The 12,995-nt window shown below is 37.0% G+C and overlaps 1 protein-coding gene across 1 annotated transcript in view; it reads right to left on the reverse strand.

Annotated features, from left to right (window-relative positions):
* Positions 1 to 12,995, reverse strand: part of tyw1 (tRNA-yW synthesizing protein 1 homolog (S. cerevisiae)) — a 206,991-nt gene that overhangs the window by 52,174 nt on the left and 141,822 nt on the right. Inside the window, exon 14 of the mRNA XM_028806820.2 lies at positions 10,069 to 10,179. Within this exon, the coding sequence (XP_028662653.1) occupies positions 10,069 to 10,179 (111 nt within the window). The remainder of the gene's footprint in view (positions 1 to 10,068; positions 10,180 to 12,995) is intronic.

The following is a 12,995-nucleotide window of genomic DNA, read 5'->3' on the forward strand; positions in this document are numbered from 1 at the left end:
TTTAGATATTAGCAAAGGTCTGTATCTCTAGCACTAAAGATAAGGACTTAGCCCTGTCAAACCATTTTTACATTTTCTTTGAGATGTTTATTTGTCCTGATATTCAAAAGAGACCTGTTTGTATATAAAAGACAGCACTACTGTCCTATTCACTAGTGCCTTAGTCAAGGCTAATAATAGCTTAAATGTTGAGTTAGTAAATGTCATGTTTGACCAATTTAATGCCAAAATTTCAGTTAATTGACATTGCGTCACCTGTTAAGATCAAAATTATTTGTGGCAAGCTGAAAGCACCTTGGAGAAATACTACAGCAGTCTCAGCTCAAAAAAGCAAGTGTGGAAAGGGTGAGCGAAAATGGAGGAAACACAGACATTGAATTCGCTATAACATCTTTTTAAAAAAAAAAAAAAAAGTTTACGCATTTATAATTCTGAAGTGGCCAAGGCAAGACTGTTATACAGTTAGGTCCATAAATATTTGGATAGAGACAACTTTTTTCTAATTTTGATTCTGTACATTACCACAATGAATTTTAAATGAAACAACTCAGATGCAGTTGAAGTGCAGACTTTCAGCTTTAATTCAGTGGGGTGAACAAAACGATTGCATAAAAATGTGAGGCAACTAAAGCATTTTTTAACACAATCCCTTCATTTCAGGGGCTCAAAAGTAATTGGACAAATTAAATAACTGGAAATAAAATGTTCATTTCTAATACTTGGTTGAAAACCCTTTGCTGGCAATGACAGCCTGAAGTCTTAAAATCATGGACATCACCAGATGCTGGGTTTCCTCCTTTTTAATGTTCTGCCAGGCCTTTACTGCAGTGGTTTTCAGTTGCTGTTTGTTTGTGGGCCTTTCTGTCTGAAGTTTAGTCTTCAACAAGTGAAATGCATGCTCAGTTGGGTTAAGATCAGGTGACTGACTTGGCCATTCAAGAATTTTCCACTTCTTTGCTTTAATAAATTCCTGGGTTGCTTTGGCTGTATGTTTTGGGTCATTGTCCATCTGCATCATGAAACGCCGCCCAATCAATTTGACTGCATTTAGCTGGATTTGAGCAGACAGAATGTCTCTGAACACCTCAGAATTCATTCGGCTGCTTCTGTCCTGTGTCACATCATCAATAAACACTAGTGTCCCAGTGCCACCGGCAGCCATGTACGCCCAAGCCATCACACTGCCTCCACTGTGTTTTACAGATGATGTGGTATGCTTTGGATAATGAGCTGTTCCACGCCTTCTCCATACTTTTTTCTTGCCATCATTCTGGTAGAGGTTGATCTTGGTTTCATCTGTCCAAAGAATGTTTTTCCAGAACTGTGCTGGCTTTTTTAGATGTTCTTTAGCAAAGTCCAATCTAGCGTTTCTATTCTTGAGGCTTATGAGTGGCTTGCACCTTGCAGTTCACCCTCTGTATTTATTTTCATGCAGTCTTCTCTTTATGGTAGACTTGGATATCGATACGCCTACCCCCTGGAGAGTGTTGTTCACTTGGTTGGCTGTTGTGAAGGGGTTTCTCTTCACCATGGAAATGATTCTGTGATCATCCACCACTGTTGTCTTCCGTGGACGTCCGGGTCTTTTTGCGTTGCTGAGTTTACCTTTACTTGCGTTCTTTCTCAGGATGTACAAAACTGTAGATTTTGCCACTCGTAATATTGTAGCAATTTCTCAGATGGGTTTTTCTGTTTTCGCAGCTTAAGGATGGCTTCTTTCACCTGCATGGAGAGCTCCTTTGACTGCAAGTTGTCTGTTCACAGCAAAATCTTCCACATGCAAGCACCACACCTCAAATCAACCCCACGCCTTTTATCTGCTTAATTGATAATGACATAACGACGGACTTGCCCACACCTGCCCACGAAATAGCCTTTGAGTCAATTCTCCAATTACTTTTGAGCCCCTGAAATGAAGGGATTGTGTTAAAAAAATGCTTTAGTTGCCTCACATTTTTATGCAATCGTTTTGTTCACCCCACTGAATTAAAGCTGAAAGTCTGCACTTCAACTGCATCTGAGTTGTTTCATTTAAAATTCATTGTGGTAATGTACAGAACCAAAATTAGAAAAAAGTTGTCTCTGTCCAAATATTTATGGACCTAACTGTATGACTCCTAGATTATTAATGGAAAAAACAAGCACACACATATTGTTGGCATTGTTGATAGGTTACCTAATCCCCAGAAAAACCTAACTTCTGATTTTTAACTGTTCAGAAATGTGATGTGTTTGCATTATTCTTTTGCCAAAAATGTAAAATATTAGATCATCTATAAAATCTACTAAAGATTAATGGAACCCATTTTACACTTGTAGCACCCATTAGAAAATTTGACAGCGAAAATGCTTCAGGAAATTGCACAGTGCTTTAAATCCTCTACCTGCTCTGTTGATATTTTGCTTACAGGCTTTTAAAAAAAACAACGTTTTTAGTAGTTTAGCAGAACATTTACTGCAAATAGTAAATACATCACTTAAAACAGGAATATTTCCAAAGGCACATAAGACTGCTATTATTAAGCTCCTCTTAAAGAAGAGTAGGCTGGTTGCATGTGTACTTAATAATAATAGAGTTATTTCGATTAATTCTTTAATAAATGTGTTGTCTTCATACTGACAAATTATTTTATTCCAATTGCCATCTTCACGGTTTACAGTTAGCTTTCCATCGACATCATAGCACTGAGACAGCTCTTACAAAAGATTTAAATGACATTCGTTTGTACAAAGATTTGGGAAAAATACCTGTTCTGGTGTTACTAGACAGGAGTTCTGCCTTTGATATGGTCAACCACAAAATTCTTCTAGATACTTCCCAATTTTTATGCCTATCGGGAGATTCTTAGCAGATTTAGGTCATATTTAAAAGAGATTATTGTTCTGCAATTTTCAATTATCTGCCTAAGCAGACTGATTTCACATGTGTAATTCAACAAGGATCTATTTTAGTGTGATGTGTGATCCTTTCATCATAACTTTACATGCTTCCACTTGGTTGAATTTTATTTGACCATAAACTTCCATATCATAGCTATGCAGATGACACCCAGATTTACTTGTCCATTTCTCCGAATGAGTTTAGTGACACAATGTGTGAACACCTACAGCAAATTAACATCTGGATGCAGCAAATATCTTTCTTCAGCTAAAGATAAAATAAAAATCGTACTATTTGGAAATAAACAGGAAAGAATTAAAGTTACTGCCTACTTTGACTCCAGGGCATTAAAAACTAAAAATCAAGTCAGAATTTGGTGTACCTCTAGATGCAGATCTCGGCTTTAGTACTCGTATTCAAATTGTAATTAAATCACCATTCCATCCATCCATCCATTTTCCAACCCGCTGAATCCGAACACAGAGTCACGGGGGTCTGCTGGAGCCAATCCCAGCAAACACAGGGCACAAGGCAGGAACCAATCCCGGGCAGGGTGCCAACCCACCGCAGGACACACACAAACACACCCACACACCAAGCACACACTAGGGCCAATTTAGAAATCGCCAATCCACCTAAATCACCATTCTATTATCTCAAAAACATCTCTAAAATCGGAGGTTTGATGTCAAAATGCATTTGCCAGAATGCTCACTAAAACTAAGAAATGGGAACATGTTACGCCAGTACTTGGTTATCTGCGCTGGGTTCTAGTTAGCTACTGGGTCAATTTCAAGATACTGCTTTTATTGTGTAAGTCATTAAAAGGCTTAGGCCTAAAATAAATGTTAGAGATGTTAGTTGACTATACACCAAGTAGATTTCTTAGATCCTTAGGAACTGGACAGCTGGTTTTACCCAGAGCTAGAAATAACACAGGGTGAAATAGCTTTTAGCCACCATGCTACCCATAGATGGAATAATCTGCTTAAAGATGCCCCATCAGTTGCTGCTTTTAAATCTTTTTGTGCCAATGCCTGATCCAGGTATTGTGCAACATTAAAAAATTCTTTGCACTAAACTGATACTGTATTATCTTTTTACTGCTTTGTATTTGCTTCATTTAATTGTATTTTATCCTTTTTATGAAAAGCTTTTTGAATTAACTATAGGTAGGAAATGTGCTATATAATTAAACTTATTTTGCTTTTGATTTGTATGTGTCCCAAGTTAATGTGGCAATGTAATTTCTGTGTGTTTCCTTTTTTTCTACTGTTAGAAACATAGTCAATATAATTAAAATAGTGTGTTATATACAATTGTTTTCTTGAAAAGGCAGCCAAAACTTCAATTTTTCTCTCTTTGATCTGTATGTAAGTTGATAATGTATTATAACAAAAATATATACCCAAAAAAGTGCTTTAGGAATTTGCTAGCTTTAGTATATTATGAGAAGTGAATAGCACACTAAGTTCTAAGGCCACCGATTCCTGCTTTACACCCAGGGCTATAATGAATGATTGTTTAGAAAAAAAATACAAAATAAAACTTCAATAATGGAGCTTTGTTGTATTTTTCAGTGAAATGCACTATAGTGTAAGTAAACAAGAATGCTAGCAACAATGGGAATGTGATGGACAAGAGCTCTGTTATGGGTTAATTCCTGCTTTCTGCCCGATTGCCTGATGCTGTCAGGAAAGGATTTTTTCTTTGCTACCAGCAATCTTAACTGGAGTGAGTTCAGAACACGGATGAATTGAATGATGGAAAAACTATTTTTAACATATTGCTGAAATTAGTCATAATTTTTCCATTACTAACCTTTCAACCTAGTTAATCTGTACAAGTTACTGCACTGGGTTTTTACAGGAAGCAATATACCACCTGCTGTTCATTTGTGGAACTTCAAGGACTCTCAAAATACTCAAAATAATTGCAATGACAGGGTAGTTGTGGAACAGGAGCACCTCAAAGTCAGGTGCAGATGAATTGCCACAACTCTATGTGAAAGTCCTATGAGCCCAACTGTGTGCGTGTATGTATGTGCAGCAATTCATTCATTTTTTTCACGCTTATGTTACCATATGACTACAGTAATCCCTCCTCCATCGCGGGGGTTGCGTTCCAGAGCCACCCGCGAAGTAGGAAAATCCGCGAAGTAGAAACCATACGTTTATATGGTTATTTTTAGAATGTCATGCTTGGGTCACAGATTTGCGCAGAAACACAGGAGGTTGTAGAGAGACAGGAACGTTATTCAAACACTGCAAACAAACATTTGTCTCTTTTTCAAAAGTTTAAACTGTGCTCCATGACAAGACAGAGATGACAGTTCTGTCTCACAATTAAAAGAATGCAAACATATCTTCCTTTTCAAAGGAGTGCAAAGCAAGCAGTCAAAAAAAAATCAATACGGCTTTTAAGTATGCGAAGCACCGCCGGTACAAAGCTGTTGAAGGCGGCAGCTCACACCCCCTCTGTCAGGAGCAGGAAGAGAGAGAGAGAGAGAGAGAGAGAGAGAGAGAGAGAGAGAGAGAGAGATAGCGAGAGACAGATAAAAAAAATCAATACGTGCCCTTTGAGCTTTTAAGTATGCGAAGCTCCGTGCAGCCTGTCCTTCAGGAAGCAGCTGCACACAGCCCCCCTGCTCACACCCCCCTACGTCAGCGCAAGAGAGAGAGAGAGAGAGAAAGTTAGCTGGATAGCTTTTTAGCCATCTGCCAATAGCGTCCCTTGTATGAAATCAACTGGGCAAACCAACTGAGGAAGCATGTACCAGAAATTAAAAGACCTATTGTCCGCAGAAACCCGCGAAGCAGCGAAAAATCCGCGATATATATTTAAATATGCTTACATATAAAATCCGCGATGGAGTGAAGCCGCGAAAGGCGAAGCGCGATATAGCGAGGGATCACTGTATAGGATTGAGGCCAAAGCCAGCTCTATCAGCATTACTTGATGGAAAATATTCTTTAACTAAAAAAAAAAAAAAAAAAAAAAAAAAAAAAAAAAGTGTTTTAATCATCTGCTTATATTTATTAATAATTCATGACACATCAAAACAGTAAGCTATTTCATAAGTCCTCTTTAAATTCACTGCATTGTCAATGATCAAAAATTGATTTTCTTGTGACTGTCACTTGAAATTTGTTAAGATACTGATTAGCAAATGTAACTGTTGGGTCAGACCAGCTGAAATACAGTGATCCCTCGCTATATCGCGCTTCGCCTTTCGCGGCTTCACTCCATTGCGGATTTTATATGTAAGCATATTTAAATATATATCGCGGATTTTTCGCTGCTTCGCGGGTTTCTGCGGACAATGGGTCTTTTAATTTCTGGTACATGCTTCCTCAGTTGGTTTGCCCAGTTGATTTCATACAAGGGACGCTATTGGCAGATGGCTGAGAAGCTACCCAACTCTCTCTCTTGCGCTGACTTAGGGGGGTGTGAGCAGGGGGGCTGTTCGCACACCTAGACGATAGGGACGTTTCTACCTTCTGTGTGCAGCTGCTTCCTGAAGGACATGCTGCACGGTGCTTCACGTACTTAAAAGCTCAAAGGGCACGTATTGATTTTTGACTTTGTTTTACTCTCTCTCTCTCTCTCTATTTCTCTGCTCCTGACGGAGGGGGTGTGAGCTGCCGCCTTCAACAGCTTTGTGCCGTGGTGCTTCGCATACTTAAAAGCAAACAGCCCTATTGATTTGTTTGCTTTCCTCTGTCTTTATGACAGTCTCTGCTCCTGACGCGCACTCCTTTGAAGAGGAAGATATGTTTGCATTATTTTAATTGTGAGACAGAACTGTCATCTCTGTCTTGTCATGGAGCACAGTTTAAACTTTTGAAAAAGAGACAAATGTTTGTTTGCAGTGTTTGAATAACGTTCCTCTCTCTACAACCTCCTGTGTTTCTGCGCAAATCTGTGACCCAAGCATGACAATATAAAAATAACCATATAAACATATGGTTTCTACTTCGCGGATTTTCTTATTTCGCGGGTGGCTCTGGAACGCAACCCCCGCGATGGAGGAGGGATTACTGTACACCTTTATACTACTTGTGAGAAGGGGAACAAGATATGTCTGCTCAACTGACATATCCACATTTTTGCAAGAAATTGAGGATCTATTTAATTTCACAGGTGAGGCTATATAAACAAATAAAAAATGTAAGCATATCAACATGCCTTGTAATGCTTCCTTGGATAGACTCCAGCCCCCCACAACACTGCTCAGGATAAGCAGGCTTAGAAAACTGTACAAGTAAGAATCAAGTCAGCTTGAGAGTTTTGAGAATCTAAGTTTCAATTCTTAAATTCCTTTAACATCTATTTTATCAAGTGCTACCAATCAAGTTATTAAGCGTGGACAACTAATCTACTCAGTTTATCTCATTACTAGAAAAGAGCTAGTGTCAATTAAGCTTAACTACCCTCATGCTCAAAATTATAGCAGACTTCCATTATAAAATCATTAATAAAACTGGAAGAAACAAGACAACAAACAAATTTCTAGCACTAGTGTTGAAAGGGTTTAATTTAACACATCTTTTTGAAATGTATGCCATTTGCAACACTATAACACAGACTACTTTGACCCTCTGTGTCTTCCATCCATATTTTTGTATATTCTCAGCCACATCAGACTTGTCTGCAAAATTTAGAGTGCCCAACGTAACACATTTCTACTATCCAGGTAGAAACAGAACATTTACTATTTAGGTGTTTTGTATTTAAAAAAAAAACAAAAAAAAAACACAACTATAGTGTCACTAATCATACGTTTTCATAATAGTAGTTACAAAGTAGTCAAGAAAATGTTACTGTACATCACATAGTATGTGGCTATAGACAAAGTAAACACCCTGAACCAACTTTTTTTTTTTTTTTTAATTGATTTTACCTCCCACTGCCACCTTCTGCCAATTACCAGACAAAATCCCTATTACATCAACTCCTTCCACCAAATCAACTGGATGACCAGTGATGTGTCCACCTCTGACCATCAGTATGGGCTGTTCATAATTGAAGACTAAGGAGGAAAATGAGGAAGCTACATACAGGAAAAGTCCTTGAGTTCATAAGGCCTGTACTGACCAACTTTGTGGTGTCCTCGGTCCCTGGTCCAGTCTGTCCCTAAGGCTCCAGAAAATATTGCTGTGTTGCAAGAAACATCCTGTATTGTTCCTGTTCCAAAGGCGGGTGCCTCTTCACCTAATGACTAAAAACAAGTGGTACTTATGTCTCACGCCATGAAGACCTTTGAAAGGCTGGTCCTGGACTATGAGTATTCTTGTAACAGACCACCTGGACACACTGCAGCTTGCCTAACGGACAAAGACACAAGTGGAGGATGCAATTATCTTTCTTCTCTAAAAGACTTCTCACCTACACAAAGCTGGCAGAACTGTGAGAATTAGGTTTTTCAATTTCTCCAGTGACTTCAGTACCATCCAGGCTTTCCTGCCAATGGTTAAGTTCAGATATATGCAGTGGATGAGCCAGGATAATGAACTATCAGTTGGACAGATTGCAGTTTTTGAAACTCAAGGACTGCATTTCTGATATGGATTTGAGCAACACAAGGAACAGTATTGTCTCCTTTTCTCTTTACTCTGTATACCTCCCAATTATAAACATAACACCAGGTCATGTCACTTGCAGTAATTCTAAGATGACTCTGCTCTTACGTGGTGTATTGATAGGGGGGATGAAAAAGACTATAGGAGTCAGGTGGAGAACTTTGTTTCTTGGTGCAGAAAGAAATGATTGCAACTTAACATCAGCTAACTTAAGGAACTGGTGATTGACTTTCACCACACCAAACAGCCTCTATGCTCTATCACTATTCAGGGAGTGGGTATAGAGGTTTTGCACTACTACAAGTAATTGGGGGTCCACATGAATGACAGGTTGACTGGTCTCATAACACAAATGAACTATATAAGAAAGGGCAGAGCAGACTATCTTATGAGGCTGCATTCTTTTAAGAAAAGTAGTGACATCGTTCATATCTTCTACAAATTTGCGATGGTGAGTGTGATTTTCTAAGCTATATAATACCGGGATGGTAATATTTCAAGACAGGCCCACCAAATCAAAATTCTAATTAAAAGGTTAGCTAAGTTATGGGATGCACATAACATGGACCACCCCTGGAGGTAGTACCAAAGGAGAGAATTAAAATTAAACTGAGTGTCATTATGCACAATGTTGCATATCCTCTCTCTGACACAATAAGTCTGAGGACTTTCAACCAACAAATCATTCAGCATAAGTGTGCCAAGACACACTACTGGGGCTCCTTTATACCTGCAGCAATATGCCTACATAATGCCTCACTGTGATTAACTGCCAAGTCAGAAGTTGTTTCTTTTATGTCATTCTGGTGTGTGTTCAGATCGTAGTGTGAATGTATATACAATATTTATCTATATTTATTAAGTTCCTATAAACAGTTTCTATAAACAGCCAAATTGTCCCCAAGGACAAATACATTTATCTACTTACTGTTTCCATCTATATGTGATATGATATGAAAAAAAACAGTTATAATAGAAAACACTTTATAAGAAGACTAACACAAAAAAGGGTTAAAGTACAAGAGAGTCATTAAATGAATGATAAAATATTCACATTTGCTCCAAATACCACATGAATACATGGTTAATCTAAAATAAATGGAGGTAAACATGCGAGAGTTAAGTAATTTCTTTTAAGATGATGCTTTGGATTATGAACTATGCAAGACAGAATAGCTGCAACCATGCATATGGGAATGTTAGGTCAAAAGAATTAATCTGCTTATCAGTGGACCAGGGAAATTCTACTGTAGAAACAGATGCAGTGAACCAGGAGAAATTTATTAGTAATCAAAATCTGTTCTTCTATTACTTAGCATTGTAACCCTCTCAAGCAGCTGGTGAACAAAAATAAATTTTAATAGCATGAGCCTAAGAAAAAGGTATCTCAGTTCTACTTAAAATATTATTGAAAGCCAACAGAAAATGGTACATATGTATAGTAAAAACACATTGTAGGAAAAAGGTTTAATGCTTCTACCAATGCAGAATTAGGTATTGTCTTTAATCTTTAGTAGTAAAAGGCAGTCACAATTAAATTGCAAGACAGAAGACATCTCAATCCATAAAACAATTTTAATTAATGGAAATTTTAAATGAGCTTACCTTGACCTCTATGAAGTCGGGTTTACCTAGGGAGACCAATTCAGAATATGCTTTTACTTCATCCACATTCCAAGACTTTACCAAAGTTAATCTGTATACCGTTCGTTGTTGCTGAGGAGACAGAAGGAGAACATGAACAATTTATGTGATCTGGGTCAGTCAGAAAATAAAAATAGTAAATAATCAACACCGTCAAGGGATCAATTTATGACTGTTGCTAATGAAATATAGAGTACCATTTGTGCCAAAATTAAATAAATGACAATTATGAAAAAAAATCTGAATTAGTGTAAGCCCCCATAATTCAGAGTGTTCATAAGAAATGTAATAATTTACTTCATGAGGTAGAAGCACATAACAAACAAGGATAGTTATATCAAATAATTGAAATATTAAAATGTGTGCTTCCATTTAAATGTTTAAAGTCTAAATACTATTGACTGTCATAGAAATGTGTCATCTTTCCCCCTGCTATAGGTACATAAAGTGCTAGACCCCTAGTAAAGGATCAAAAATAACATCATATTCATAAACATTGACCTTGAAATAGTCTAAAATGATGATACTCTATATGCCTATGTTTCAAATTTGTCATTTTTAACCTTTTGGGGTGGCTCAAAATATGAAAAATATATTCTGTATCAGCAAGCTCAAAGTAGCATAAAAAACATTCCAAATGTCTATATTACCTATCCCTATTTTATGTCAAAGTTTGTGAAAAATGAAAAAAAAATGTAATAACTCATTATATTCCATTAGGAGATGAACCCTGGGGATTAGCTGATGTGGACATCAAGTCCTTCTTTTTGCTTAAGACACATATTGGTTTACTCTTTATTATAAGATGTGTAATTTCCTGAACAAAATATGGTCCAAAATGTCCAAAAAGGATGAGGGTTTTTCAAGTCTACAGGCCCAAAAATAGGAGGGAACCCAAAGCAGCTAGACATCTTGAACCCCTAGACAACAAAACTAGTCAAATGATATTAATATGTGTGAGTTTTCTCCTATCAATGATCCAGGATGCACCGGACAACAACAATCTGAACTGATTTAAAAGGATTGATAAGTCATTTTTATGAACACAATGAAAAGCACCACTCTGAAATAAACAGTACTAATAGTCCTGGCATTAAAAGACCCATTTGGAAAACTCCCACTGTTAAATAAAACCAGTCTTTAAAAATAAACATTTTTTGGAATAAAACCTGCAATAGTTAAATGTAAGGAAACATTACTGAACCTAAAAATGGTGAAACTGTACGTCATAATTAATAAAAATAATAACTACATTAATTAGATTTAATTTAATTATGTGTTATCTTCAGAATTTAATGTCTCATCATACTTTTCCGTAATTAATATTTTATTTCATTTTTAGCAAAAATGGCAATCCATAATAGTAAGTTTTACTGGAGGAAATAAGACACTTTATTAACATTAACATATTAACGTGTGTGTGTGTGTGTGTGTGTGTATGTGTGTCTGTCTTTTTACGCTCTGAAGTAGTGGAACCCTGTCCATAGATTGCCCCTGCCTTGTGCCCTATGCTAGCTGGGACTAGCTATTGTTTATCCTTGACCATGCCCTGGAAAATGAATTACGAAAATGGTTGGATGGATGATACAAAAAAATTTTTTTTTTTTTAATGACACAGTAAGATTAGAAACACAGTAGTAATAACAGATTTTGTTGCATCTGAAGCTATAATCATGTCAAACCTATTGTCCCAAAGCTGCCTTGCTTTATTGTTCAGCTTAGGTAGTGAGTCTGAATCACTTCTCATAATAAAAATCTGCAAGTACATTAACTCATTTTTTTATTATCTGCAGCACCATTAACAGTGAGCACAATCAAATTTACAAATAACATTGCCACATTAGTTTAGAATTAAATACGACATGTACATAATGACATACATCGCAAAAAAATGAAATAAGAGACAAAGATAAAAGAGAAAAACAGAGGAATCTTGATTCAACATTGAAGAGTATTTAATATAGTTTCAATTGCTGAGCTGAAAGGATCTTTAAGGAGAGAAGTGGGCAGTAAATGGTAAGTAAGTATTTGAATATTGAGAGATGAGCACAAGAGAGAGTTTCAATAATGAGAAGGTCTGTTAAAGCCTTACATAATCAAAATACAAATACAGTGGGAAGTTGTTCAGAAAATTAGGTAACAAAGTGATTACAAAGAATAGCCCTGTGAGAAGGTATTATTGCCTGGATGGGTGTCTAAACCCTGGTTACTTAACTAAACTGGATTTGGAAAAATGGGAAAATTTTAAAAGTTAAATTTGTGTAATTAAATTGTTTTAATGATGAATAAAGCAGGCTGAGAGATGAAAAACACTATGATTTGGTGATTTTCCCCAAATTTCATTGGCCTTCAAAATAATTTGGACAAGCAATATATAAGTGAGAAAAATGCTCCTGTGCAAAAGTTAATGTAATATCTAAAGATCATATGTAAAAACTAGACATTAAGCCAGTTACAATAACGGGTGCTAGAACAGTAGTGCATAAACATTGCGCACGGCACCATGCGATGCGCGGCCCCGCGCATACGCACTTCACCAGAAGACACACACACACACACGGACACCCTGGACGCACACAGGGGTTTTATTAAAGAGGATGCTTTTAACAATCATTGCAGATCTGGGCCAGTCTTGATCTGAGAAGTAAAAGTGACCTTTATCTAAAAAAGCATCTCACCATAGATATAGAGAACTCAAGACCCAATAGAAAAAGACTGTTGGAATACACTGGGCTCCAATAAAGCATGGTGAGAGATAATGGCTTGGAAATAATGAAGAATATGGGAAAAGAGTGAATATTTCTAAACAGCAGATGCCCAGTCAGTGTAAGAGTAAAGTTTAAAATTATCTATGAAGCGACAAAAGCACACCAGAACAACGGTCTTGT

The sequence above is a fragment of the Erpetoichthys calabaricus genome, chromosome 8 (genome assembly GCF_900747795.2).
Source record: "Erpetoichthys calabaricus chromosome 8, fErpCal1.3, whole genome shotgun sequence".
Classification (NCBI taxonomy): Eukaryota; Metazoa; Chordata; class Cladistia; order Polypteriformes; family Polypteridae; genus Erpetoichthys; species Erpetoichthys calabaricus.